General features: G+C 48.9%; 1 protein-coding gene across 2 annotated transcripts in view; it reads left to right on the top strand.

Moving 5' to 3' along the window:
* Positions 1–23,298, top strand: part of apaf1 (apoptotic peptidase activating factor 1) — a 41,773-nt gene that overhangs the window by 530 nt on the left and 17,945 nt on the right. Inside the window, exons 2-25 of one of the 2 annotated variants that reach the window (XM_035426160.1) lie at positions 827–1,037; positions 1,480–1,669; positions 2,451–2,651; positions 2,986–3,175; positions 3,989–4,101; positions 4,385–4,513; positions 5,427–5,665; positions 6,245–6,412; positions 6,989–7,120; positions 7,857–7,970; positions 8,456–8,640; positions 9,201–9,327; positions 9,793–9,918; positions 10,218–10,358; positions 10,460–10,585; positions 10,963–11,115; positions 13,036–13,164; positions 13,512–13,637; positions 14,079–14,198; positions 14,350–14,475; positions 16,907–17,023; positions 17,951–18,076; positions 18,169–18,303; positions 20,166–20,291. In XM_035426160.1, coding sequence (XP_035282051.1) covers positions 900–1,037; positions 1,480–1,669; positions 2,451–2,651; positions 2,986–3,175; positions 3,989–4,101; positions 4,385–4,513; positions 5,427–5,665; positions 6,245–6,412; positions 6,989–7,120; positions 7,857–7,970; positions 8,456–8,640; positions 9,201–9,327; positions 9,793–9,918; positions 10,218–10,358; positions 10,460–10,585; positions 10,963–11,115; positions 13,036–13,164; positions 13,512–13,637; positions 14,079–14,198; positions 14,350–14,475; positions 16,907–17,023; positions 17,951–18,076; positions 18,169–18,303; positions 20,166–20,291 — 3,477 coding nt within the window. In that variant the 5' untranslated portion in view covers positions 827–899. The remainder of the gene's footprint in view (positions 1–826; positions 1,038–1,479; positions 1,670–2,450; positions 2,652–2,985; positions 3,176–3,988; positions 4,102–4,384; positions 4,514–5,426; positions 5,666–6,244; positions 6,413–6,988; positions 7,121–7,856; positions 7,971–8,455; positions 8,641–9,200; positions 9,328–9,792; positions 9,919–10,217; positions 10,359–10,459; positions 10,586–10,962; positions 11,116–13,035; positions 13,165–13,511; positions 13,638–14,078; positions 14,199–14,349; positions 14,476–16,906; positions 17,024–17,950; positions 18,077–18,168; positions 18,304–20,165; positions 20,292–23,298) is intronic. The other variant, XM_035426161.1, reaches the window with a different exon arrangement.

Raw genomic sequence — 23,298 nt, 5'->3', positions numbered from 1 at the left:
CTAATCAGTTGGTTTGTTTTAGTTGCTAGATTTCTACCGAGGTGTATCGTTTATTCAAGCCAAGTATCTATTATCTATATCATTGCATTGCTAAGCAAAGATAGCTTGCGTCACTGTCTTGTCCAGTTTGAGAAGTTGGTAAGCTAAACTCAATAGCCACTGTCCAGATCAGAACAAAAAGTACTGAAAAGCTAGGCAGCTAGCTAGCGGCATTTTCTTTAAATAATGTTAAATCTAAGTGATTCATACTACTAGTTTGATATAGGGTTGCTCTTGGACTTTAACCACGTCCCCGCCTATTTTCCTCATTTACGACGTCCGATTTTAAATGATTATTTTTTAATCGTACATGCTTGTGATTAATTAGGCTATAGCTTTCGTTTCTGAAAAATGTCATGTACGTACATGGATCTGTCTGGTGCGCATTTTGACATGAACGTTGTGCAACTGTCACGAAACCTCAAGTCATACTTTCGATTAAAGATAGCACGTGACATGTTGCGAATGTGTTGGTCTATGGTCCAGCCTCAACGTATAGCTTGCAGAGATACGCAGAAAGGCTGTCTATATTAACATTCTTCAGATAAAATCTAGTACTATCAATTAGTGGTTGCCTACGTCAAGTCACAAAATTTCATTTCCATAACCCCCAGACTGGTGAGGTTGCGTGGATACATTGGGATGGCAGGTATGCCATCCAGCCAAGTTAAGCTTTGTACTTTGTCATAATACATGCATTCTGCCCATTGAGACAGTATTACCATGTCGGGGTGTAGGCTACATAGAAGCTCTTTTGAAATATTCTGCTTCCTCACCTGTGCCTCAGTGCTGTGCTGCGCCTCTTCTGCCTGTCACTTCTGGAGTGAGCTGCATGTGTCGCTCCACCTGCGCGGCCTGCCATGGAGGAACAGGCACGGAGCTGTCTCCTGACACTGCGGCCCCTGCTGGAGCAGGACATCAAGGCCTCCTACCTCATGGATCACATGGTCAGCGATGGTGTGCTGACTGTGGATGAAGAGGAGAAAATCAGGAGCAGGGTATGAAGGGATGGGATGTGGTCAGGAGCTGGGTGTGGTATCTGAAGGGATGGGGTGTTGTCAGGTGCAGTATGGGTCAGGAGCAGGGTATGGTATCTGAAGGGATGGGGTGTGGTCAGGAGCCGAGTGGGTCTCTGAAGCTATGGCAATGATTGGTATTGATTGCCTCAGTCTAAAGTGCTCAATATTTCATAAACTGACCTTGTAGAAGGCATTAACACAGACCAGAAGGCCTTACACTCACATGCGAATGAACATGAAAATCATTCCAGTTCACATCAACACGTACAGTATGTAAAGGCTTGCATATGGTGCACCTTTTCATGATTAGTTTACGTAGACTACATTACTAGTTGCATCCTGTCAGTAAGCCAGGGCACTTCTCCAGTGCATGATCCCCCATCAGCCCTGTCGGACCCCAGCTGTGTCCTCTTTCTCTCAGCCCACCAGAAGGGAGCAAGCGACGGCCTTGCTGGAGCTGATTCTGAGGAAGGACAACCGGGCCTACATTTCCTTCTACAATGCTCTGATTCGGGAGAGCTACGGGGACCTGGCGTCCTCGCTGCAGGGTAGCCTGCCTCTCACGTCGCCCGAGGGGGAGAAGAGCTTTGCGGATGGGGGGACGCCGTACGGTAGGCAGCGGTGCCGAATTTTGAGCGCTAGTGCGTTGCGCAGCGTCTAGTGTTTCAGATTTGAGTTAGTCGCTAGCTGTGGTCAGAAGTTACATAATACTTTGTATGAGTTTTATGTAGTGTCCCACATTGTGAAATTTTACATTGCAGTCTGTGTGCTATATAGGATATCTATGGTGCTCCTCTGTATGCTACCTCTGTGAATCTGCTCTGTTTTTTTTTTCTTTTCATGGCTTATATGTGGGTTATTGCTGAAGGAAATGTTTATTTTAAGCACAGTGGGAGGGAGACCCTTGCATTTATATTACTGACCCACATAAACGTGGCTCCTTACTGGGGTTTTGAAGAATGTGGTAGATCTCGCTGGGGGCGGAGTTACAGTTATAGTGTGGCACAGTGGATGATAAGTCTGTGTGACTGTGTTTCGCACAGTACACTGCTGAGTATGTGTGTCCCAGTCCACACTGTGCTCAGTGCTCTGTGCGTCTGTGTCCTCGTCCACACTGTGCTCAGTGCTCTGTGTGTCTGTGTCCTCGTCCACACTGTGCTCAGTGCTCTGTGTGTCTGTGTCCTCGTCCACACTGTGCTCAGTGCTCTGTGCGTCTGTGTCCTCGTCCACACTGTGCTCAGTGCTCTGTGTGTCTGTGTCCCAGTCCACACTGTGCTGTGCTCAGTGCTCTTGCGTGTCTGTGTCCCAGCACACACCGTGCCCAGTGCTCTGTGTGTCTGTGTCCCAGTCCACCCTGTGCTGTGCTCAGTGCTCTGTGTGTCTGTGTCCCAGTCCACACCGTGCTCAGGGAAGGCGGGGTCCCCCAGCGGCCCGTGGTGTTTGTCAGCCGGCCGGCTCAGCTGGACCGGATCCAGCAGAAGCTGTACAAGCTGCAGGAGACGGCGGGGGGCTGGGTCACCGTGCACGGCATGGCCGGGTCCGGCAAGTCCGTTCTGGCGGCCGAGGCCGTGAGGCACGAGGCTCTCATCAAAGGTGGGCCGTCAGTCCGTCCGCCACTTTCTACTCTGCATATCACTCCGGAAAGCTCTGGAAACAAAACCACTGCTTATTGTTTTGTTGGAATTGTGTGGAGAACTCTGTATCAATCTTTTATTGGTATCAAACATCAAGCAACGTTTCGATCCACGGTGGATCTTTGTCTGGCCATCATTGTTTTGTTGCCTGCTCTGTGAGCACTTGGTGGTCTTTCACTCTGTTCAGCTGCACCGTCCCTGGTTTTCATTGCATAACATTGTCTATCAGTCTCGTTATGAGTCAGTTTCCCTGTGAGGAGGAGCTCTCTTTCACGTTCTCTGGTCTCTCACAGACTGTTTCCCGGGAGGGGTGCACTGGCTGTCTGTGGGGCAGGTGGACAAGGCGGGGCTTCTGGTGAAGATCCAGAGCCTGTGCTTCCGGCTGGAGCAGGTCCAGGACTGCGAGGAGAGCAGGAGGCCCCGCGGCTCGGTCGAGGAGGCCAAGGAGCGCCTGCGCTTCCTCATGCTCCGCCGGTACCCCAGGTACACGCGTGCGTTCACACGTTCACGTTTTCATGCGTTCATGCGTTCATGTGTTCATGCGTTCACATGTTCATGTGTTCATGCGTTCACATGTTCACGTGTTCACATGTTCATGCGTTCACACGTTCACATGTTCATGTGTTCACATGTTCATACGTTCACACGTTCACGTTTTCATGCGTTCACATGTTCATGTGTTCATGCGTTCACATGTTCACGTGTTCACGTGTTCACGTGTTCACGTGTTCACGTGTTCATGCGTTCACACGTTCACATGTTCATGTGTTCACATGTTCATACGTTCACACGTTCACGTTTTCATGTGTTCACATGTTCATGTGTTCATGCGTTCACATGTTCACGTGTTCATGTGTTCACATGTTCACGTGTTCATGCGTTCACACGTTCACGCTATGCAAATAACGCATGTTCCACACACTGCAGAGCTCCATAGAGCCTCCAGGCCTACGCTCATTAACTGGTGGGGGATAGTTAACCATCTAAGAACCACCAACACTGAGAACTTCAACACTGCATTTAAAGACCGCCTACAATTCAAATCAGCATTTAAGTTTTATTATATATAAACTGCGTCAGGAAATGTTATTATGAAGAGCCTATTTTATTCCAGTTTTTTACATTTTTAAATTCGTTTTTTATGCCAAAAGCAATAAATACATTTCTTATATTGCACTACAGATGGGTTTAGTATTGGAGCATAATAGTATTGGAGACTATTGTATGTTAAGTCATTCTTTCTCTCCCTCTCCGTCTTCCCCTCTCTCTCTCCCTCTCCCCCTCCCTCTCTCTCAGGTCGCTCCTGATCCTGGATGACGTGTGGGACAGTGCGGTGCTCCGGGCGTTCGACATCCAGTGCCGGGTCCTGCTGACCACGCGGGACCGGAGCCTGCCGGATTCCGTCAGCGGTGAGCTCCTCCCCCTCCTCCTCCTCCTCCTCCTTCTCTCTTTCAGCTCTTCTGCCCTGGGAGTTTAATACAGGCCTCGTCAGCTCAGGACCTGTGCAGTCTTCAGTGTGTGTCACTCTCTAGTTTTATTGTGTGTGAGTGTATGATCTGTTCTTATGTGCAGTGTAGTCCTCCGGTGTTTGTGATCATGTCTTTCAAGTTTTTATGATTAATACCACTCAGCGTGTGTGTGTGCGCGCGTGTGTGTGTGTGTGTGTGTGCGTATTGCCTCTCCTCCCTCCAGGTCAGAAGTTTGAGGTGATGGTGGAGAGCGGGCTGGAGGAGGACAAGGCTCTGGAGATCCTGGCGCTCTTTGTGAACAGGAAGCAGAAGCTGCCTGAGCAGGCTCGCAGCATCGTCAAGGAATGCAAAGGTATGACATCACACCTTCGCTCTCTCACCGTGGCCTCAAGCTGTGTCTACTCACCACTGTCATGCCAGACTCCGTGGACTTCCAACATCTGATTTTGTTTAGTGCCAAAAATCATTCCACTGTATTATAACTGTATAAAACACCGTAAAGTACTGTGACAGAAGACTTTGATACCCTTGGAGGCATGCTTATGGGAACTGTAGTGCAGGATGTTCTTATGTGGCGACATAGCTCAGGAGGTAAGAGCGGTTGTCTGGCAGTTGGAGGGTTGTGGGTTCGATCCCCCCCCTGGGCGTGTCGAAGTGTCCCTGAGCAAGACACCTAACCCCTAACTGCTCTGGTGAACGAGAGGCATCAATTGTAAAGCGCTTTGGATAAAAGCGCTATATAAATGCAGTCCATTTACCATTTACCATCTTAGACTGAGAGGAACATTGTTATTTAAGGAGGTGTGCTACTGTAAGCCTAACAAAGACCTTCTGGCAATGACTACCCCACCATTCCCGTTAGATAAAATATCCACTATCAGCATGTTTGTATGTAACGATAAAGCTTAAGCAATCAGAGAGGAACTCAACTCAGAGAGGAAGTTGCGCACTCTAGTTCCTCCTTGCTGTGTTTAATTGGGCACCGTTGTGGCAAAAGATGTCTTCATCACAGCGACGACCACAAGGAAGGCACCTTTTGCCAAAACGTTGGTCAATAAACCACAGCAAAGGAGGAACTTGAGCGTGCGACTCAATTTCTTAATATTTACACTCCGCTAGTTTGCACTTCTCTAACCTTTGGTTGTGCGCCATTTTGTGTGCATGTAAAGGTCAAGCTGAAAGACCCGTTTACGAGTTCCTTTCTTCATGACCCCATCCCTCCTTCTTGATGGCTCCCCCCTCCCCCGTCCCCCCCCTCCCTGCAGGGTCCCCCCTGGTGGTGTCCCTGATCGGGGCCCTGCTGCGGGAGTTCCCGGACCGCTGGGACTACTACCTGCAGAAGCTCCAGCGCAAGCAGTTCAAGCGCATCCGCAAGTCCTCCTCCTACGACTACGAGGCCCTGGACCAGGCCATGGCCGCCAGCCTCCAGGTGCTGCCGCCCGAGCACCAGGAGCTCTACAGGGACCTCACTGTGCTGGAGAAGGACGTCAAGATTCCCGCCAAAGTGAGACCCGGCCCCCTCAGTCACCATGTTGTACATTACATTACATTTATTTGGCAGATGCTTTTATCCAAAAGCGACGTTCAATAAGTGCATACCAAAGGTTATTGGAACCACTACAAAAACACAGGTCCAATAAGGTACAATACTCATTTTGTACAGAAATAAAATGGTATATCTTCACAGGCCTGATAGTCTGGTTATCTAAGTGGTTTACCAGGCAAGCCACGGTGGATTATTTGATGCTGTATAGCCCACAGTCTGGGGGGAGAAAACATGGAAATTCAGCTGGATGGTGAAGTGGAATGTCCTGTTATTGCAGTTTCTTGAAACGGGCTGGTTGTGCTGGGGTTGCTCAGCTGCAGGGTGAATGAGTTCCCTGGAAGTTCTCAAAGACAGCGGTCATCGTTGACTCTTTCTCTTTCTCTCTTTGGAAAAAATGTTTGTGTAGGACGCTGCCCTCTGTGTCCTGAAGACCAGGCATAAGGAGCACTGCTATGACCCTTTTCTGTTGTGTATGTTCTATTTCTGGTCCACTTCTCCCTCTGTGTCCAGCGCTGATCTGTCCCGTGTATTGGCCAGGTGCTGTCTGTCCTCTGGGACCTAGAGCCTGAGGAGGTGGAGGACGTCCTGCAGGAGTTTGTCAACAAATCTCTCCTGTTCCGCGACTGCAACAGGAGGCCTTACCTGTACTACCTGCACGACCTGCAGGTGGACTTCCTGACCGAGCTGAACCGCTCCTGCATACAGGTATAACACACATAACACACGGTCATTACAGCCCCGAACCGCTCCTGCATACAGGTATAACACACAGTCATTACAGCTCAGAACCGCTCCTGCATACAGGTATAACACACGGTCATTACAGCTCAGAACCGCTCCTGCATACAGGTATAACACACGGTCATTACAGCTGAGAACCACTTTCTCTTAGCAACGGGTGTTTAAAACAGTCCTCACACAACACATGGACCTCTCATACTGTGAAACATTTTACTTTCGTTGCCCTCTTCCTCCGGGCAAACTGTGTTTGTCTCTGTTATATTGGAGACAGTAAGTCACCCTGGATGAAAACGTCTGAGAAAATGGGTGAGAATAATAGCAGTCATGCCATGGGCATATCTTCCACACAATGTAAATGCCATATAAGTTACTGTACAGGACTCTAGCTGTAGCTGCCTGTGCTGTAGGTTCAGAAGGGTGTTTCCAGTTGTTGCTGCCTGTGCTGTAGGTGCAGAACTGTGTCTCTAACTGTGTTGTAGCTGACTGTGCGGCAGGGTAACAAATTTTCCTGTGTCCTCTGTGTGGCTGTGTGTTGCTCAGGAGCTCCACTCCAAGGTCGTGCGTCAGTATCAGCAGCACTACAAGGAGGGCCCGCCCACCTCCAGGGACGAAGAGTGCCTCTACTGGATGAGATACTTGCCCTACCACATGAGCCATGCTAACCTCACACAGGTAAAAGCACACCCATAGCATACCACATGAGCCATGCTAACCTCACACAGGTAAAAGCACACCCATAGCATACCACATGAGCCATGCTAACCTCACACAGGTAAAAGCACACCCATAGCATACCACATGAGCCATGCTAACCTCACACAGGTAAAAGCACACCCATAGCATACCACATGAGCCATGCTAACCTCACACAGGTAAAAGCACACCCATAGCATACCACATGAGCCATGCTAACCTCACACAGGTAAAAGCATGCTCATATCATACCACATGAGCCATGCCAAACTCACACAGGTAAAAGCACACCCATAGCATACCACATGAGCCATGCTAACCTCACACAGGTAAAAGCATGCTCATATCATACCACATGAGCCATGCCAAACTCATACAGGTAAAAGCACACCCATAGTATACCACATGAGCCATGCTGGCCTCACACAGGTAAAAGCACAAAAAAACTTATTGCCATATTGCCATTTATGCTTATTTTGCCTTTGTGTTACATTCTGTGTTCTATAATCCTGTTCATATTATACACACATGACATAAACAGCAACATTAAGACACTGCCATATTTGTGCCGCATAACATGCAGTGTCACTCACTCTGTCTCTCTCTCTCTCTCTCTCTCTCTCTCTCTCACTCTGTCTGTCTCTCGCTCTCTGTCTCACTGTCTCTCTCTCTCTCTCTCTCTCTCTCTCTCTCTCTCTCTCTCTCTCTCGTACAGGAGCTGTGCTCCCTCATGTTCTCCCTGGATTGGGTCAGAATCAAGGCGGAGGTCATGGGAGCCGCCCACCTGATCAACGACTACGTGGAGTACGGCCCCGTCCTGGACAGAGAGGTCAGCTCGGCGAGCTCGCGCTCGCGCGCCGCTTCGGCGGATAGAAACGTCAGCAGCGGTGTGCCCCGAAGGCACGCCGTCTCTGTGTCATCTCTGAACCCGCACCGACTCAGGGAGAGATCCTTAGCAGTTCTGAGATGGATGGCATATTTCAGAGGTAACGACGGACCGCGCCATCGCACCGCAGTGATAATGATAGAAAGGTCCATCTGAGCTTTTGGGATGGGGTGGTTTATCGCCACGGCGACGACGGGACAATCAGTCACGGTAGTTGGGATGGAGCGGTCATGATGGGACGGCCCGTTTCGGGGGGGCGGTGACAGAGCGGTCCATCAGTGCGGTCATAGTAGCTCGGTCCATCACCACCGCGGTTATGACGGAGCGTTTCCGTCGGAGATGTACTGCTGGGACGGTCCGTTGCCGCGGCGATGGCGGGGGGTGGGGGGCGATTTGTCAGGATAAAGAGCGCCTCTCTCTCTTTGCAGAACAGCGGCGTGCGCGGGGAGTTCCAGGAGTTCCTCTCTCTGAACGGACACCAGCTGGACCGGAGGCCCCTCCCGGACGTGGTGCAGCTGGGCCTGTCCCAGCCCGGCTCCTCGGAGGTGTACCGGCAGGCCCTGCTGCAGGCGCAGGCGCGGGCCACTAGGGGGGCGCTCTACCTGGACTGGACGTAAGCCGCTAGCGCTAACGGGTTCCTCTCACGCTGTCGCTTTTCCACACGGAAAAAACTCCTCACGGAAAAATGTTCCACAGGAAGTGCTTGATTGTGTGCGCTGAGCACGCCCAGACACAGTCATTTACTGCAGTATTTTGGGGGGTAGCCGGGCTTCTGAATTAATGAAGCTAGCCGTTTCCACACGGAAATAAGCGGAACGGTTTGAAGCGTTTAAGGAGCTCCTCAGAGACAACGTCATGGCAGATGTTCTCGTTTTAGCGAAAAGAAGATTTGCTTGTCTGGAGTATTTGCTTTGCACATTCGGCAATTATGTAAAAACAAAAAAAGTGTTGTTTTTTAATTCCCAGGTTGCACGCTATTACATATTATTTTGGGGCCTGATTTAAACCCATTGAGTCTGAATACGTGTGTAAGATGGGGCTATTTGGTAGTCTTTGATTTTCCAAGCTGACTAATAAAGGCTTGGGTACTGTTCTTGGTGTTAATCTGCAAACAGAGAAGTTATTGAGATGTTCTGTCTGCTTGATAGCTCTTGGATCTTCTCTTTTTGTCAGAAATAAGAGCAGACTGGAGAATTTGTCTCGCTTGGTGGTGCAGCCTCAGCAGGGACCCATCTTCTACGCCTGCTTCTCCCAGGATGGGCACAAGATCGCCTCCTGTGGGTCCGGCAGCACCGTGCAGGTATGAGTGAGACATGGAGAGTGGGTTGGCCATCAGCATGTTCTCCCACGGAGATAGTCTGTAGGTGGATCTTCAGTGGTCCTTTTCATGCAGATAAATGCATAGTTGACTGTCATTGGTCCTTTTCAGCCAGAGACCATAAGAGTCGATGTTATTGGTTGGTTCTTGATGCATCGGTAGCAGATGCTAATGTTTTAGCAATGACATCATAATAGCCTCCATAGAAGATTTATCGTCTGCACTTCTCGTTTCTGCCTTGACATGACTGCTGCAGAAAGCATGCTGTGTACATTTTGTCCACTAGAGGTCACACTCTCCTGAAGGGAAGCAAAAAGGCTGCATTCTGAACGTTTGCTTGTCCGCATCGCTAATAGGGTCTACTGCAGAACTAGTTTGTGTGTGTGTGTGTTTGAATCCTTTGACAGATTTGCATGCATATCTGGTAAAGTCTCCACGTGTCTGCAGGTCTTTAAGACCACCTCAGGAGAGAAGATTCTGGAAGTTGAGGCCCACGATGACGAAGTTCTGTGCTGCGCCTTCTCTCCCGATGACAAATTCCTGGCCACCTGCTCCAGCGACAAGAAGGTTAAGGTAGGGCCTGTTAGAGCATGGGCTCAGACCCCTCCAGCCCTGGGAATGACCGTACACGTTCATCTCTGTCACTGTATCACCACATCACAACGGCTGTGTGGTCCAACATCTTTGTGTATGTGTACGTTCTGTGTGTTTGTGTGTGCGTGTATGTATGTATGTATGTGCGTGTACGTATGTGTGTGTGTGTGTGTGTACATTCTGTGTGTATGTGTGTGTGTGCCTGCGTTTCTGTGTGTGCGTATCTGTGTGTCGTCTGTGTGTGATGCCGGTTTAACTCCACGTGTTGACTGATCCAGATTTGGAACGCGCAGCGGGGCACGCTGATCCGGGTGTTTGAGGAGGAGTACGAGGAGCAGGTGAACCACTGCCAGTTCACCAACACCCGCCGGCGCATCCTCCTGGCCACCTGCTCCAACGACCCCTTCGTGAACACCAAGGTGAGGGGCGCCTCGGCCAGGTGCATCGCGTGGGGCACGAGACCCCACATCCGCCTGATTACTGACGTGTCTGTGTCTCTCTGTGTCTCTCCGTTCCCTAGCTGTGGAACGTGAACAAGCCGTCCTCTCAGAACACCATGTTTGGACACACGGAGCCCGTCAATCACTGCTGCTTCTCGCCCGATGACACGTACCTGTCCACCTCCTCCAGCGACGGGACGCTGAGGGTATGAGCTCCGCCCCGCCGTCTCCGCCTGCTGTCTGTCTCTGAGCATCACTGCACCTGTCTGTCTGTCTGTCTGTCTGTCTGTCTGTTTCCCTGCTCTGCAAATCTCTGCACTGTCTGTCTGTCTGTCTGTCTGTTTGCCTATTTTCCTGCTCTGAGAATCTCTGCACTGTCTGTCTGTCTGTCTGTCTGTTTCCCTGCTCTGCAAATCTCTGTACCTGTCTGTCTGTCTGTCTGTTTCCCTGCTCTGAGAATCTCTGTACCTGTCTGTCTGTCTGTCTGTTTGCCTATTTCCCTGCTCTGAGAATCTCTGCCCGTCTGCCTGTCTGTCTGTCCCTGTGCTGTGGGAATAACTGCTTCCCTCTGTCTGCTCCCCAGCTGTGGGAGGTCTCCACTGCGAACGAGTGGAAGTCCATCAACGTGCAGAGCTTCTTCCCAGAGCAGACGGAGGAAACGGGCGTGCCGGTGAAGTGCAGCGCCTGGTCAGCCGACGGGAAGCGCATCATCTGCGCTGCCAGGAACGTGGTCTTTGTGAGTGTCTGTTCCTGTCTGTACCTGTCGGTGCCTGTCTGTGTCTGTCTGCCAGGAACGTGGTCTTCGTGAGTGTCTGTGCCTGTCTGTGCCTGTCTGTGTGTGTCTGCCAGGAACGTGGTCTTTGTGAGTGTCTGTTCCTGTCTGTGCCTGTCTGTGTGTTTCTGTTTGTGTCTGCCAGGAATGCTGTCTTTGTGCCTGACTGTGTGTGTCTGTACCTGTCTGTGTTTGTGTGCCAGGAACACCGTCTTCGTGAGTGTCAGTGTTTATATATGCGTCTGCCAGGTGACCCTGACAGGTCCACCCAGTACTAGGGCTCTCTCGCTGTTCCCCAGTCCTGTTAACGTATGCAAACCTGCAGTTATTTTCGTTTCTGAAGTGAATGGCAGTTGTGTGAATTCTCACCTCATCCTGTTCCAGAGCAAACCTGAGTTATACCGCTCACATTTACTGGAGCGTGTGGTACCTTTCACACATTTCAATGAGCAAAAATATATCCCAGAAAATAAGGGTGAAAATGTGGATGAAGAGGAACGCATTTTGTTTTTTTCTTCATTTTTGTCTACATTGCACTTTCGCAGCTGTTGTTCATACACATTTATTACACAATTAGAATATGACAGGACAAAGTGCCTTTTTCGTCTGAATTCTCCAGGCATACAGTATATGACCACACCCTTATTGCTGATCTGTGTCTGAACATTGCATAAATATAATGGAGAACCGATACTGATGGTTGCCGGGTCACCAGTACAGATTCTGGCCTTTTGACAAAGGCAGTCAGTTAGAGCCTGCGCAGTTATGAAGCCACCTGGCGTTAGACAGAGCTTTGATAATTGATTTTTCCCAGCAGATGCCCTTAAACAAGGTGGCATAAAGAGCTTGCATATCATCCATTTATACGGATGAGGGTTTTACTGAAGAAATTCAGGTTCAAAGAAACTTGCTCAGAGGAACAACAGCAGTTGTTCAGGCATGTGGTTGTAATCTCAGTGACCTAAACGCTAAGCTACACTGACACACACGCCAGTGCAATTTTGCATTGAAAGTCTTCATTGTGTTAGCTTCGCTTTATGCATATCAAAGAATGGGCAGCACAGGTAAGTCTTTTTAAGAGTACGAAATGTAAAGAGAAAATGAAAGGGAGCGTGGAGGGGGGGGGGGGGGGGGGTAGCTGGGCTAGGAGAGGGTGTGGTGGGGTGGAGGGAGCCGACGTTCTGACAGAAACAAACGCTCTCACGCGCTTTTGTTTTGTTTGACGTTTCACTTTTCTTTCACAAGTTCTTACTGTGCGCTGTACTGACATGCAAATGCAGCATAATGTTTTGCTGTGAGAATTTCCAAAGACAGCTACAAATTGCCCCCAAAATTGAGTCGAGAGGGGAATTATCCTAAATTATCCTAGTAGGAAAACTCTGGGGGAGGTGTTTAGCTTAATAACAAGAAAGTCTTTTTCGATACCGTCAACGTTTACTGCACTGGGAGCTTTAGGAAATGATTTGCAAGCGGTGCTAATGACACTGCTTTGAAAGCAGTCTTTTACATTGCAATACTACATTAGCCAGTAAGTTACTCTCAAACCAAAACATCTAGTTATGAAACCACTGCAAATTAACTAGCTAACTTATTACATGAAGGTAGCTGACTACCTCCAGTAGGACTGCTAGTATCTCGCTGGTCAGCTAATGTGCAGGTGTCTGAAATACGTGTATAACTTTATAAATTTCTAGTGGAGCTAGGGCCTGCAAGATCCTTCCAGACCAAATTGCTCACAGTTATATGAAGATGAAAAACTACAAAAAGGCCTTGAATGGCATCATCTCGCCGTTTGTCCATTTTGCACGCCTTGTGTAATTCTCTCGTTGCCTTTCAGGGTGTGTGGTGCGGTGACTGACGTGACTTTCTCTTTCCCTTGGGCAGGTGTTTGACGTGGAGACGGCGGAGTTCCTGTCGGAGATTCGGACGAGTTCCCTGAGCACGGTGCAGTTCTGCGACACCTGCCCTAACAGCCAGCTGGTCGCTCTGGCGCTGTCCCACTACACCGTGGAGGTACGCCGCTCGGTTGATCCCTTCTCCCAAACCCCAGAGAAGGGACAGCGCAAGTCACACAGCCAACAGGAAACACCATTAGAAACCACACAGCCTGCAGTACACAGTGTACACTTAGGGACGGTGCCGAATACAAATGCCATAATTGGCCAACACTCGGATCATGCGTTCTCTCCGAATGTTTTCTCCCCCAAAATTTGCCCCCAAATATTATTCAGATTCTGATCTTTTTTCCCCCCCCCACCTCTTTGATGCGATTCTCAGGTGTCAGCACCAAGTTGTCTCACAGTTTGTCTGTCGATTGCTGGCTGACCCTTAGCTTTTTCTCCTGTGTGTTGTCCTCCCAGCTGTGGGATTTCATGTCCAACAAGAAGGTGGCTGAGTTCAGCGGGCACCTGAGCTGGGTCCGCTGCGTCCGATTCTCCCCCGACGGATCGCTCGTGCTTTCCTCCTCCGATGACCAGACAGTGAGGGTAAGCACTCAGAGCGTCCCGCCTCTCCCCTCCAGTATTCTCCCTTCATCATCATTAATCCTGTATTCTTCTTCTTTCATCCCTTTATCCTTTTCTGGTCCTCCCCTGTCCAATGAGGAGACCTCTTCCCTTAGGAGCCACACGCTGTCTGGCAGGAAGATGAATAATTCACTCTCTCCTTGACCTCGCTTCTCTCTTTCTTTCCCTGACTGTATCTCTCCCTCCTCCCCTCCTGCTTTCTCTTTTCCTTTCTGTAGCTCTTCAGATGCTGCTGATGTTGTGGCCTCAAAAGTTCCACATCTTGGGTCTGAACAAGAGCAGTGCTGTGCTCTAATCCCTCTCTCCATCAGAGGGGCTCACACTTGTACACTAAGGAGCTGTTTTCCATGACCATTCCAGCAATTATGTCACTTCCTGTTTCTGATTTCCTGTTCTGTGCAGCTATGGGACACAAAGGGAGTCCACATCTCCTCTGCTGCCTCTCTGAAGAGGGACTGCGATGTGCTCTTCAATCAGGATGATGTCATAGTGGTTGCCGCTGACAACAGAAACCATGTGCAGGTCAGGGGTTCATTCTGTGTTGCCCATGTGGCTGGCAGGTGTACAGATGGGTGTTCAGGAGGCAAACAAGATGGTGTATTTTCAGGTACACAACAGGATGACAGGTGCGTGTGTATGTGAATGTCTGTGTGTGTGTGTGTGTTGTTCTCAGGTGCAGAATGGTAGGACGGGGGAGGTGATGTTCCGGTCCGAAAAGCAGGAATCTCGGGTCCGCTGCATGTGCCTCTGTCGGGAACCGCTCGCCGCTGTTCTGGGATGTGAGGACGGAACTGTAAAGGTTGGAGTCGCTGCCACATCTCACCTGTCACATTTAAACCTCACCCGACATAGCTCAGCCATACAATCTTCCTGTGATAGCTCTTCTTCAGCTGCCATATTTCACACTCAACTGCCATATGTAACCCTCACCTGCAATATTTAACCCTCACCTGCAATATTTATCACTTACCTGTCATATTTAACACTCAACTGTCGTATTTAACTCTCACCTGTATTTTTTAACCTTCAACTATCATATTTAATCATCACCTACAATATTTAACCCTCACCTGTTAAAGCTCATCTTCCTCTTTTATAGCTCACTTTCATTTCAAGATTTAACTCTCTCATCAAAACTCATGATCACCTGTTCCATTCTCACGACCCCCTCAGAAACTGAACTGTTCCCTCATCCATCACCCTTCACTATTTACTCTCACCTTCTAGAACCATCCTCTTCTCAAAAATGTCCTTTTTGGACTACTATCAGATTGAAGGTCTTTCATGGTTTCACTTTTTACTCAGGATTAAATCTTCTGTCTTTGAATTTTTAAAAACTAATTTATGCTTCGTTTGTGAAGTGTTGTCGTGTTACAGTAGGTGTTCTTGGCTCATTTGAATAACTCAGGAAGTTAAATCCGATTAAATATATTAAAGTCATTTTCTGCTCTGCACTCCGTGAGGGTATTTAGTTAATCACTTGTCATTGTGCGTTATTCCACTGGTTGTGCCACAGCTGACTGTTTATGGCACTATGTTGAAATTTCATTCTTCAGCTTAGCTTTGAATACCATTCAGTGACATGTTATGGTTTAGTCTTAATCCCTTTCCTGTTTTAATTCCCTGTATTTTCAGGCCATAGGCCTCAGTGTGTCAGAACTAACGGAAGAATGTCTCTCACTGCCTTATCCAACGGCGACACCCCACAGGGATGTGTTCCCTGTCCCCGTGTGCACGTTCTGAACATCCTTTTTCTAGTATTCTTATATCGTCGCTGTTCTGGCTCTCCTTAGCAACAGTGAATCACTTACCGCTTCAGAATTTACTGTCTGGCTTCTTACAGTACTGCAGTGATTGTTTCTCTGACGTGCCTAACTTGTATAAAACAGAAGGGATGCGGATAGACTTTTGATTTATCACTTTGGATGGATTACCAATTTTTAACTTTGCAGTTTTTTCCAAAGCACACAATCTCTCTGATAAGAAATTGTGGGGTTTTCAGCATGAGACTATTCATGTACAAATAGGGTCCCTGAAATGCAAAAATGGACTTGAGTGTCCTTGAAAATGTCCTGGGATTAACATTAGAAATACCATTGGGAGCCTGGGGCAAAGCCTGTCTCCCTGCAGACCCATTAAATGTGCCAGACTCTCTCGGCTACAGAGGAAGGCGTTTTGTGGCCAAAGTGCAGGAAAGAAAGAGATGGTTGGTGTTCTGAGCTCCAGGTGAGAAGCGGCCATTTTGTCTGTCCAGCGCAGGTGTGGATCAGCCTGGTGGGGAGGTCAGAAAGGGCTATTTTTGGGTTTTGCAGCACAGATGGGAAACGGGCGCTGTTTTGTAGGACAGGTGGGAAACAGATGGTGTGCTTCCTGAACTGCAGGTGTGAAACAGCCATTTTTGGTTTGTCAGCACAGGTGGCAAACAGACTGTTTTTGTCCTCAAGTTCAGGTGAGAAACAGTCGGGTTGTTTCCTCAGCTGCCGTTGAAAACTGTGGTGTGTAACGTGACACGCAGGTGAGAGAGACTGTAACATGAAACGCAGGTGAGAAAGATGGCCTGTGGAAAGATAGTAACATGAAATGTAGGCAGGAAGGATGCTTTGCAGGTTGGAATGATAAACACGGTCTGTGCTGATTTCAGGTGGCAAACAGGCTGTAGATGGAGCTTTATCACAAAGCCGTAAACCACACCGGGGCTGACAACTTGCGAGTGTTTCCACAGATAACAGCAGAGATGGAAAGGAGGCAAGAGGAATTGAGACATGACAGGGACGGAGAGAAGAGAGGGATGGAGAAAAGGGAGGGGCTGCAGTGAGACGTCAGAGCATCTTGGCAATGTCATCTCATCTCACTTTTAACTGAGTTAAAAAGCCAGATGATAATGAGGAGTTTCTGTGAGGGATGTGATCTCTCACAGGCAGGAAGGATGTAACTTCCTGTCATCTTTCACAGGCAGGAGGGATGTGACTTCCTGTGATCTCTCACAGGTATGAGGGATGTGACTTCCTGTGATCTTTCACAGGTATGAGCAATGTGACTTCCTGTGATTTCTCACAGGCAGGAGGGATGTGACTTCCTGTGATCTCTCACAGGTATGCGGGATGTGACTTCCTGTGATCTTTCACAGGTATGAGCGATGTGAATTCCTGTGATTTCCCACAGGCAGGAGGGTTGTGACTTCCTGTGATCTCTCACAGGTATGAGGCATGTGACTTTGTTATCTGTCACAGGCAGGGAGGATGAGCGCTAGGCAGGTCCTGAGGAGCATCAGCTGCTGGGCCCTGGAGATTCTGAACCCAAACTGGGGGTTCATCATGGCACTAGGACTAGAGACAGGCAGGGTACAGGTGGGGTACACCCCATATATATATGTGTGTGTGTATATGTGTGTGTGTGTATATGTGTGTGTGTGTTTGGCCATTTGTGCATGGCGTGTGTAGCCTGCAGTACTGAGTTAGTTATGGAAGTAGGGCTAGAAAGAAGCAGATGGCTTATTGTAATCTGTCTGTCTGTCTGCTACACACAGCAGGGCACACAGTCTCTAAAGCCTTTATCTTTCTTCCCTTTGAAACGTGGATCTGACACGCTAACATCTCCACCTCACTTCAGACGCCATCCATTATCCCAGAGCCGACTGCAGGCTTCGTACTGGAGGAGCGGGAGAGAACTGTCCTCTGGCTTTATCACTGAGCTGTACGGGAACTCTCGCTGTTCCTCCGTTTGTGATCAGACGAAGCTGCGGAACAGTTTGAACGCTCATAGACCGCTTCCAGTACCAAACACGAGGCAACCAACGTGTTTGGTAATCTAGAAGTTTTACCAAAAAGCAAAGATCCTTTATTAGACAGACGCTTTATTTTAGTTAAGGTTGAACATAAAGCCGGTGGAGCAGATTTATGGTAGTTATGGGTCATCCCATGCTGTTCGCGGCTGTCATCCAGTCACAGCAATTCCCTCCTCCCTCTTTCGTGCTCGCTCTCTCGCTCTGTCAGTCTTTTCTGTGCTCTGTTTGTGTCTGTCTCATGCTTTTCCTCTCTCTGTATCAGTCACTCCCTGGTGGACATTCCTTCCTTCATTACTGTTGTCACATCTCATATTTCATGCTTCTGTTGCTTGTTGAAAGTATGGATAAGTAATTATCCTCTCTTTCTCTCTGTACCTGTATGACTGCCCTGTCTCTCTCTCTCTCCCGCCCTCTCTCTCTATATCTGTACCTGTACCTGTGTAAGGTGTAACTGTCCTGTCTCTCTCTAACTCACCTCTTTTTTAACCAGGTGCTGGAGGTGCCCTCAGGGAAGCTCCTGTGCACCCTCTCTGGTCACACAAAGACAGTGCTTCACTGTCAGTTCAGTGCTGATGGACACACACTTATCACATCCTCTGAGGATGCAACCATCAGGGTAGGTCCTCCCTCCCTCTCTCTTTCTCTCATTTCCTCTCCCATCTGTCTGCTGGTCTATAACAGGTACGTGCTCTCTGTCTCCCCCTGCAGGTGTGGAAGTGGAGGACCGGGGAGTGCATGGTGCTACAGGGCCACACCGAGCGAGTGAGGAAGTTCTTTCTTTTGGAAGAAGCGTCCCCCTCTCCCCTTCGGCTCCTGTCCTGGTCCTTCGATGGCACGGCCAAGGTAACTCCGCCCACTGTCCCTGCCCTGACCTCTGACCCTTGTCTGACGCAGAGTCTGGCGATTTGTGCTTGGGCCTTCACTTGCAGGTGAATTTCAGGAAGAGACTCGGGGGCAGTGTGGAATGTTCTGGAAAACTGGGTGAGAACGTGCGAACGTTAGACGGAGGTGCGAAGTGCGGAGTTGCGCGCTGACGTGAGGAATTCACACAATGTTGCTGCGTTGTTGTGGGCGCACGGCAACTCTGTGATAATTCTGGAGACGAGCTGCGGGAACGCTGCGTCCTTACTGGCTTCGATGACTTTCTGTTCCAACTTTACGCCACTTGTTACTGGCTGAGCGATGTGAGGGGCCGGATCATGTCGTTCTAAATTTCCTCAGAGAAAAAAAGTTATCCCATTAATGTGTTGAATCTTTTAAGATCCAGAAATTTGGCCTTGACCTCGTGTGTGAATTAACTCTGAGGGGAGCTTTCTCAGTGCTCAGTCAGCACTAAGAACCAGACTCTGAACAAGGACTTTAATTATAAATGCTAGAACTTCCTTAGGGTGAAATTTATCCACAGTAGGCACACCTCCTCCCTATAGAAGGAGAGAAAGAGACTCTTTGAGCCTGTCATAAGGGACAGTGCGTGACCACTCACCCCAAACATAAACATGTGCATATTTATTGATTTGCTATTGTTGCCGTTGTTGTTGTTATTATATTTTGTTACATTTATTATTATTATTATTAATTGAATAGTATTATTATTTTACATATTATACATATAATGCAGTAACGTAACCTAAATTGTGAATTTGAATTGAGAGGGAGAGAGAGAGAGAGAGAGAGAGAGAGAGAGAGAGAGAGGCGGGCTCTCTGCGTTCCTGACTAGCGCTGCGTCTGACGGAGGAGATGGGAGGCACAGGAGCTGTAGCCGTGCCCAGTGCCCCTGCAGTCTGGAGCGCCGAGGAGAGACCAGCCTGTCGGTCTAACTCCCTCTGTTTGCTTTGCAAGCTGTGAAATGCAACGAACAACACAGAGGTCTTCGGGACTCCAAGCCCACGTTCCCCACGACGCACAAACAGCGCAGCCTGAGCTCTGAGGGAACTCAGCCGCTCTTCCTGTCCTTTCGCCTCACAGAAGACGGGATCATTTCCACGGGAGAGCCCCTTCCCGATTAAAAAATTGAAGTGTTGAGCATAACCGGGGGCTCCTCTCTGCTTCTCTGCACCGTGACGGTTACAGTCAGAGCTCCGGGAACGCCAATCGCCCGGCTATTTTTACCGCGGCGCTCGCGCGCGGGGGCGGAGCCGCGCGGCCAGATGGGCCCTCTTCCTGCCGTCTGGTGGGGAGCGCACGGCAACCGGGCGCCGAGCGGCGCCATAAAAGGAAACGGCCGATTCGCCGTTTTTTTTTTTTCTGTTCGTCTCGTGTCTCTTTTTTCGAGAACGCTAACAACCGTCGTAATCAGCTCGCACGTCTGCTTTTTTATTTTTGGGAGCGGAGGTGTGCTCTTCCTTCCACACCTTCCCGTTGAACGTGGCTGCGCTACTGGAGGTAGCATCAGGACCGTAACTCCCCCAACCCTCCTTCTGTTAGACAGTACAGAAAGCAGTGCTGACAGTTGGAGGTGAAGGTCATGTGATCAGAGAGGATGAGTGTTCTCTTCAGGGCCTGGGAGATCGGGAGGTCAGCAGAGCCAAGAGCAGGAGTGGCTCTGCACTGTGTGCTGCTCGGCCTGTATGTGATGTGTGTGTGTGTGTGTGTGTGTGTGTGTGTGTGTGCGTGTGTGTGTGTGTGGATACATACGATCAGTGTGAAGATGACACACAGAGCCTGGTGTTCAGAACGTGCTAGCCTGACCTCTCCCCTCGCTCCAGGTGTGGGACGTGGCGAGCGGGGAGAAGATTCGGGACGTGGCCTGCCACCAGGGAGCTGTCCTGTCGTGTGACGTGTCCCCCGACCGACGGATGTTCTCCACCGTGTCGGCAGACACGACCGCGAAGGTAACGCGGGTTCGGCGGGAACGGGGGGGGGGGTGTGTGGAATTAACGGCCTGAGTTAGCATTAGCGACATAGTGGGTGTTTCTCTGGGGGACAGAATCAAGGGTTGAGGGGGTGGGTTGGGGCGGGGCCCGGGGGGTGTGTTCTGTAAGAGAGGGGTATGACCATGGGTTCGGTGTGATATAAGAAATGTGAAATGGAGTGGAATGACATTGAGGGGTAAATGACCCTGCCACAGAGCAGCAGGGCATTTTAATTCTCTGCGACCTATTAGACGGGAACGATCGATTGAATTTAAGATATCGAAAAAGCATCTCCCTGGAAACTGCTTGGCGCTTAGCATTTAAACAGCAGAAATAAGGGACCCGTTTTTGTTTGCTATCTTTAAAACACTTTCAGTGTGAGCTGTTAAGTGGCATTAGCGCTGAATTCTCATGAATATTGATGACACCCAGCACAAGACACCGGGCTTCTGACTGAATCATGCTGGATGCGTCTGGTTGTCCATATGCGGGGCGCTCGTATTTGCACATACGCGAGCGGGGAAGCGGTTGACAGGGTGAAACTCCCTTCTCTGATGCGCTGGCGAGAGTAACACCCTCCACAGGCACCCAGCTGTGCTGCTGCATGATGCTCAGAAGCGGATTTTCTGCCCGCCTCTGTTCGGAGGTAAAGCTGTGTCTCTGACGTCCAGACGCCAACACTCCGCCACCATCGGCTTTCAGCCAACAGAAACTGCACAGTCATTACCTCAGCCCGCGATGGTCATTACCTCAGCCTGCGATGGTCATTACCTCAGCCAGCGGTGGTCACTACCTCAGCCTGCGATGGTCACTACCTCAGCCTGCGATGGTCACTACCTCAGCCTGCGATGGTCACTACCTCAGCCTGCGATGGTCACTACCTCAGCCTGCGATGGTCATTACCTCAGCCTGCGATGGTCACTACCTCAGCCTGCGATGGTCACTACCTCAGCCTGCGATGGTCACTACCTCAGCCTGCGATGGTCACTACCTCAGCCTGCGATGGTCGCTACCTCAGCCAGCGATGGTCACTACCTCAGCCAGCGATGGTCACTACCTCAGCCTGCGATGGTCATTACCTCAGCCTGCGATGGTCATTACCTCAGCCTGTGATGGTCGCTACCTCAGCCTGCGATGGTCACTACCTCAGCCTGCGATGGTCGCTACCTCAGCCTGCGATGGTCATTACCTCAGCCTGCGATGGTCATTACCTCAGCCTGTGATGGTCACTGCCTCAGCCTGCGATGGTCGTTACCTCAGGCCGCCACCCACAGCGTCGCTTCCTCCGCCAGCAGACGTCATCGCTTCCGCCAGCCGCCCGCAGAGCCGCCCGCTCTCTGCTGCGAGCTCGACTTTGCTCGACTTTGAGACAGTTTCGTGCGGACGGCCTGCGCAGATCGCTGTTGCTAAGCGCTGAGGAGGGAATGCAGTTCGCTTGTTCAGATGGAACATCAGGGGCCGTGTTCACCAAACACCTTCAGGCTAAAAGTAGCTCGTATCTTGCTGATTTAGGAGAAACTCTAAATTTTTTATAATTTTAATAATTCTTAATAATTAAAAGGCTATTTAAATTCTGGTCCGCTAATTATTTTACGAGCTGCCATACATGTAAGAGGCTGAAACTTAGCTAAACATATGCTTGACTTGTCAGTATATTATTTTTGGTTTCATGTTAAATCAACAACGCTTGGCCTACATTTTAAAGTAAAAATTCTTATTTGAATCTGGGAACGTGATTTGCACATCCCGCTACAGTGTTTCTATGGTGAATTGCTGATGCAGACCCATCCCCTATCAACCAATCACTGTGGGCATAGTCCGTAAGCTAGTTCATGAAACACGATTCATAGCAACAAGGTCATCCATAGCAATGAGGTCAACCCATTCTCTTTTAGCTTAAGAGTTCTCCCCATTCCTTAGTAAAAGTTGGTTTTATGAATAGGTTTTAAGGTTTTAAGAAAACTTTTAAATAAGAACTTTAAGTGCCACTTTGGAGAACTCTTATTTGTAAGATAAAATGTTTTGGAATGTGTCCCCAGATTTTTATCTGTGCTCTGTCTACACCCACTCTGGGTTCCATGGAAAGTTTTGTACAATTCTGGTCAGGCTTTTGATTAACAGGGTGATTTGTCCTCTTTGGAAAGCGCATTTTGCTTATAGGAAAATGGTCCGTCACTGTCTTGTATTATCAATGGGACTTTGGACTGTGCTAGCGTTTGAATAATAAGGTCTGAGGATTTACTTGGATTGAATAATGGAGTTTTGGCAATGTGCTAAATGAAATGACTGAGAATTTGGGTTTTATTTGGATGAGATGTTGGGCTATGCATTGTGTTTAGGTTTGGCTAATAGGTAGAGGGATTACAGTACTCTGGATAGCATAATGGAGTGTGGTCTTTAATGTGGAATTGAAGAACCCAGCTAAAGTTTCTGTGTTGTCTTCAATTATGCCATGCACTGTGCAGTTGAATAGAATCTTCTCATTTATGCATGCGGTAGAGTATTTTAACAATGGATCGATCAGAATCGACTGTGGACCACTGGCTTTTCTCTCTCTAACACATCTAATGGAGGTCAACCAGCTCTGTCTGAATTTATTTAAATAATTAGAGTAAATTGCAACCTCAGCGGTCTTTATCAATTGTCTAAAAAAGTATGAGACATGAGTTTGATTTGAGATGTTTGGGACATAATCATTGTACTGAGGTAGGAAATGAAGATGATCTGTACTGTCTGACTTGTATCACCTGTGCTCATCTATCTGACCTCTGACTGGTTGGGTTGGGGCTGTACTTTGAGAATATGTTCTTTTTATGTTTACAGTGGTGTTTTGAGTTTTAATGACCCTGTGAAAAAATCATAATTATATAATATCATTAAAATTTAAACTTAAGTAAGTAAAAAGCAGTTGCACAGGGTCATTAATTAAAAGCTTGAGCTTGCTGGAATTTAAGCTCTTCTGTTTTGGCCCAGCACTGTCAGCTGT

This window comes from Anguilla anguilla, chromosome 7 (assembly GCF_013347855.1).
Source record: "Anguilla anguilla isolate fAngAng1 chromosome 7, fAngAng1.pri, whole genome shotgun sequence".
Taxonomy (NCBI): domain Eukaryota; kingdom Metazoa; phylum Chordata; class Actinopteri; order Anguilliformes; family Anguillidae; genus Anguilla; species Anguilla anguilla.
This window is presented reverse-complemented; position numbering and strand designations above follow the sequence as displayed.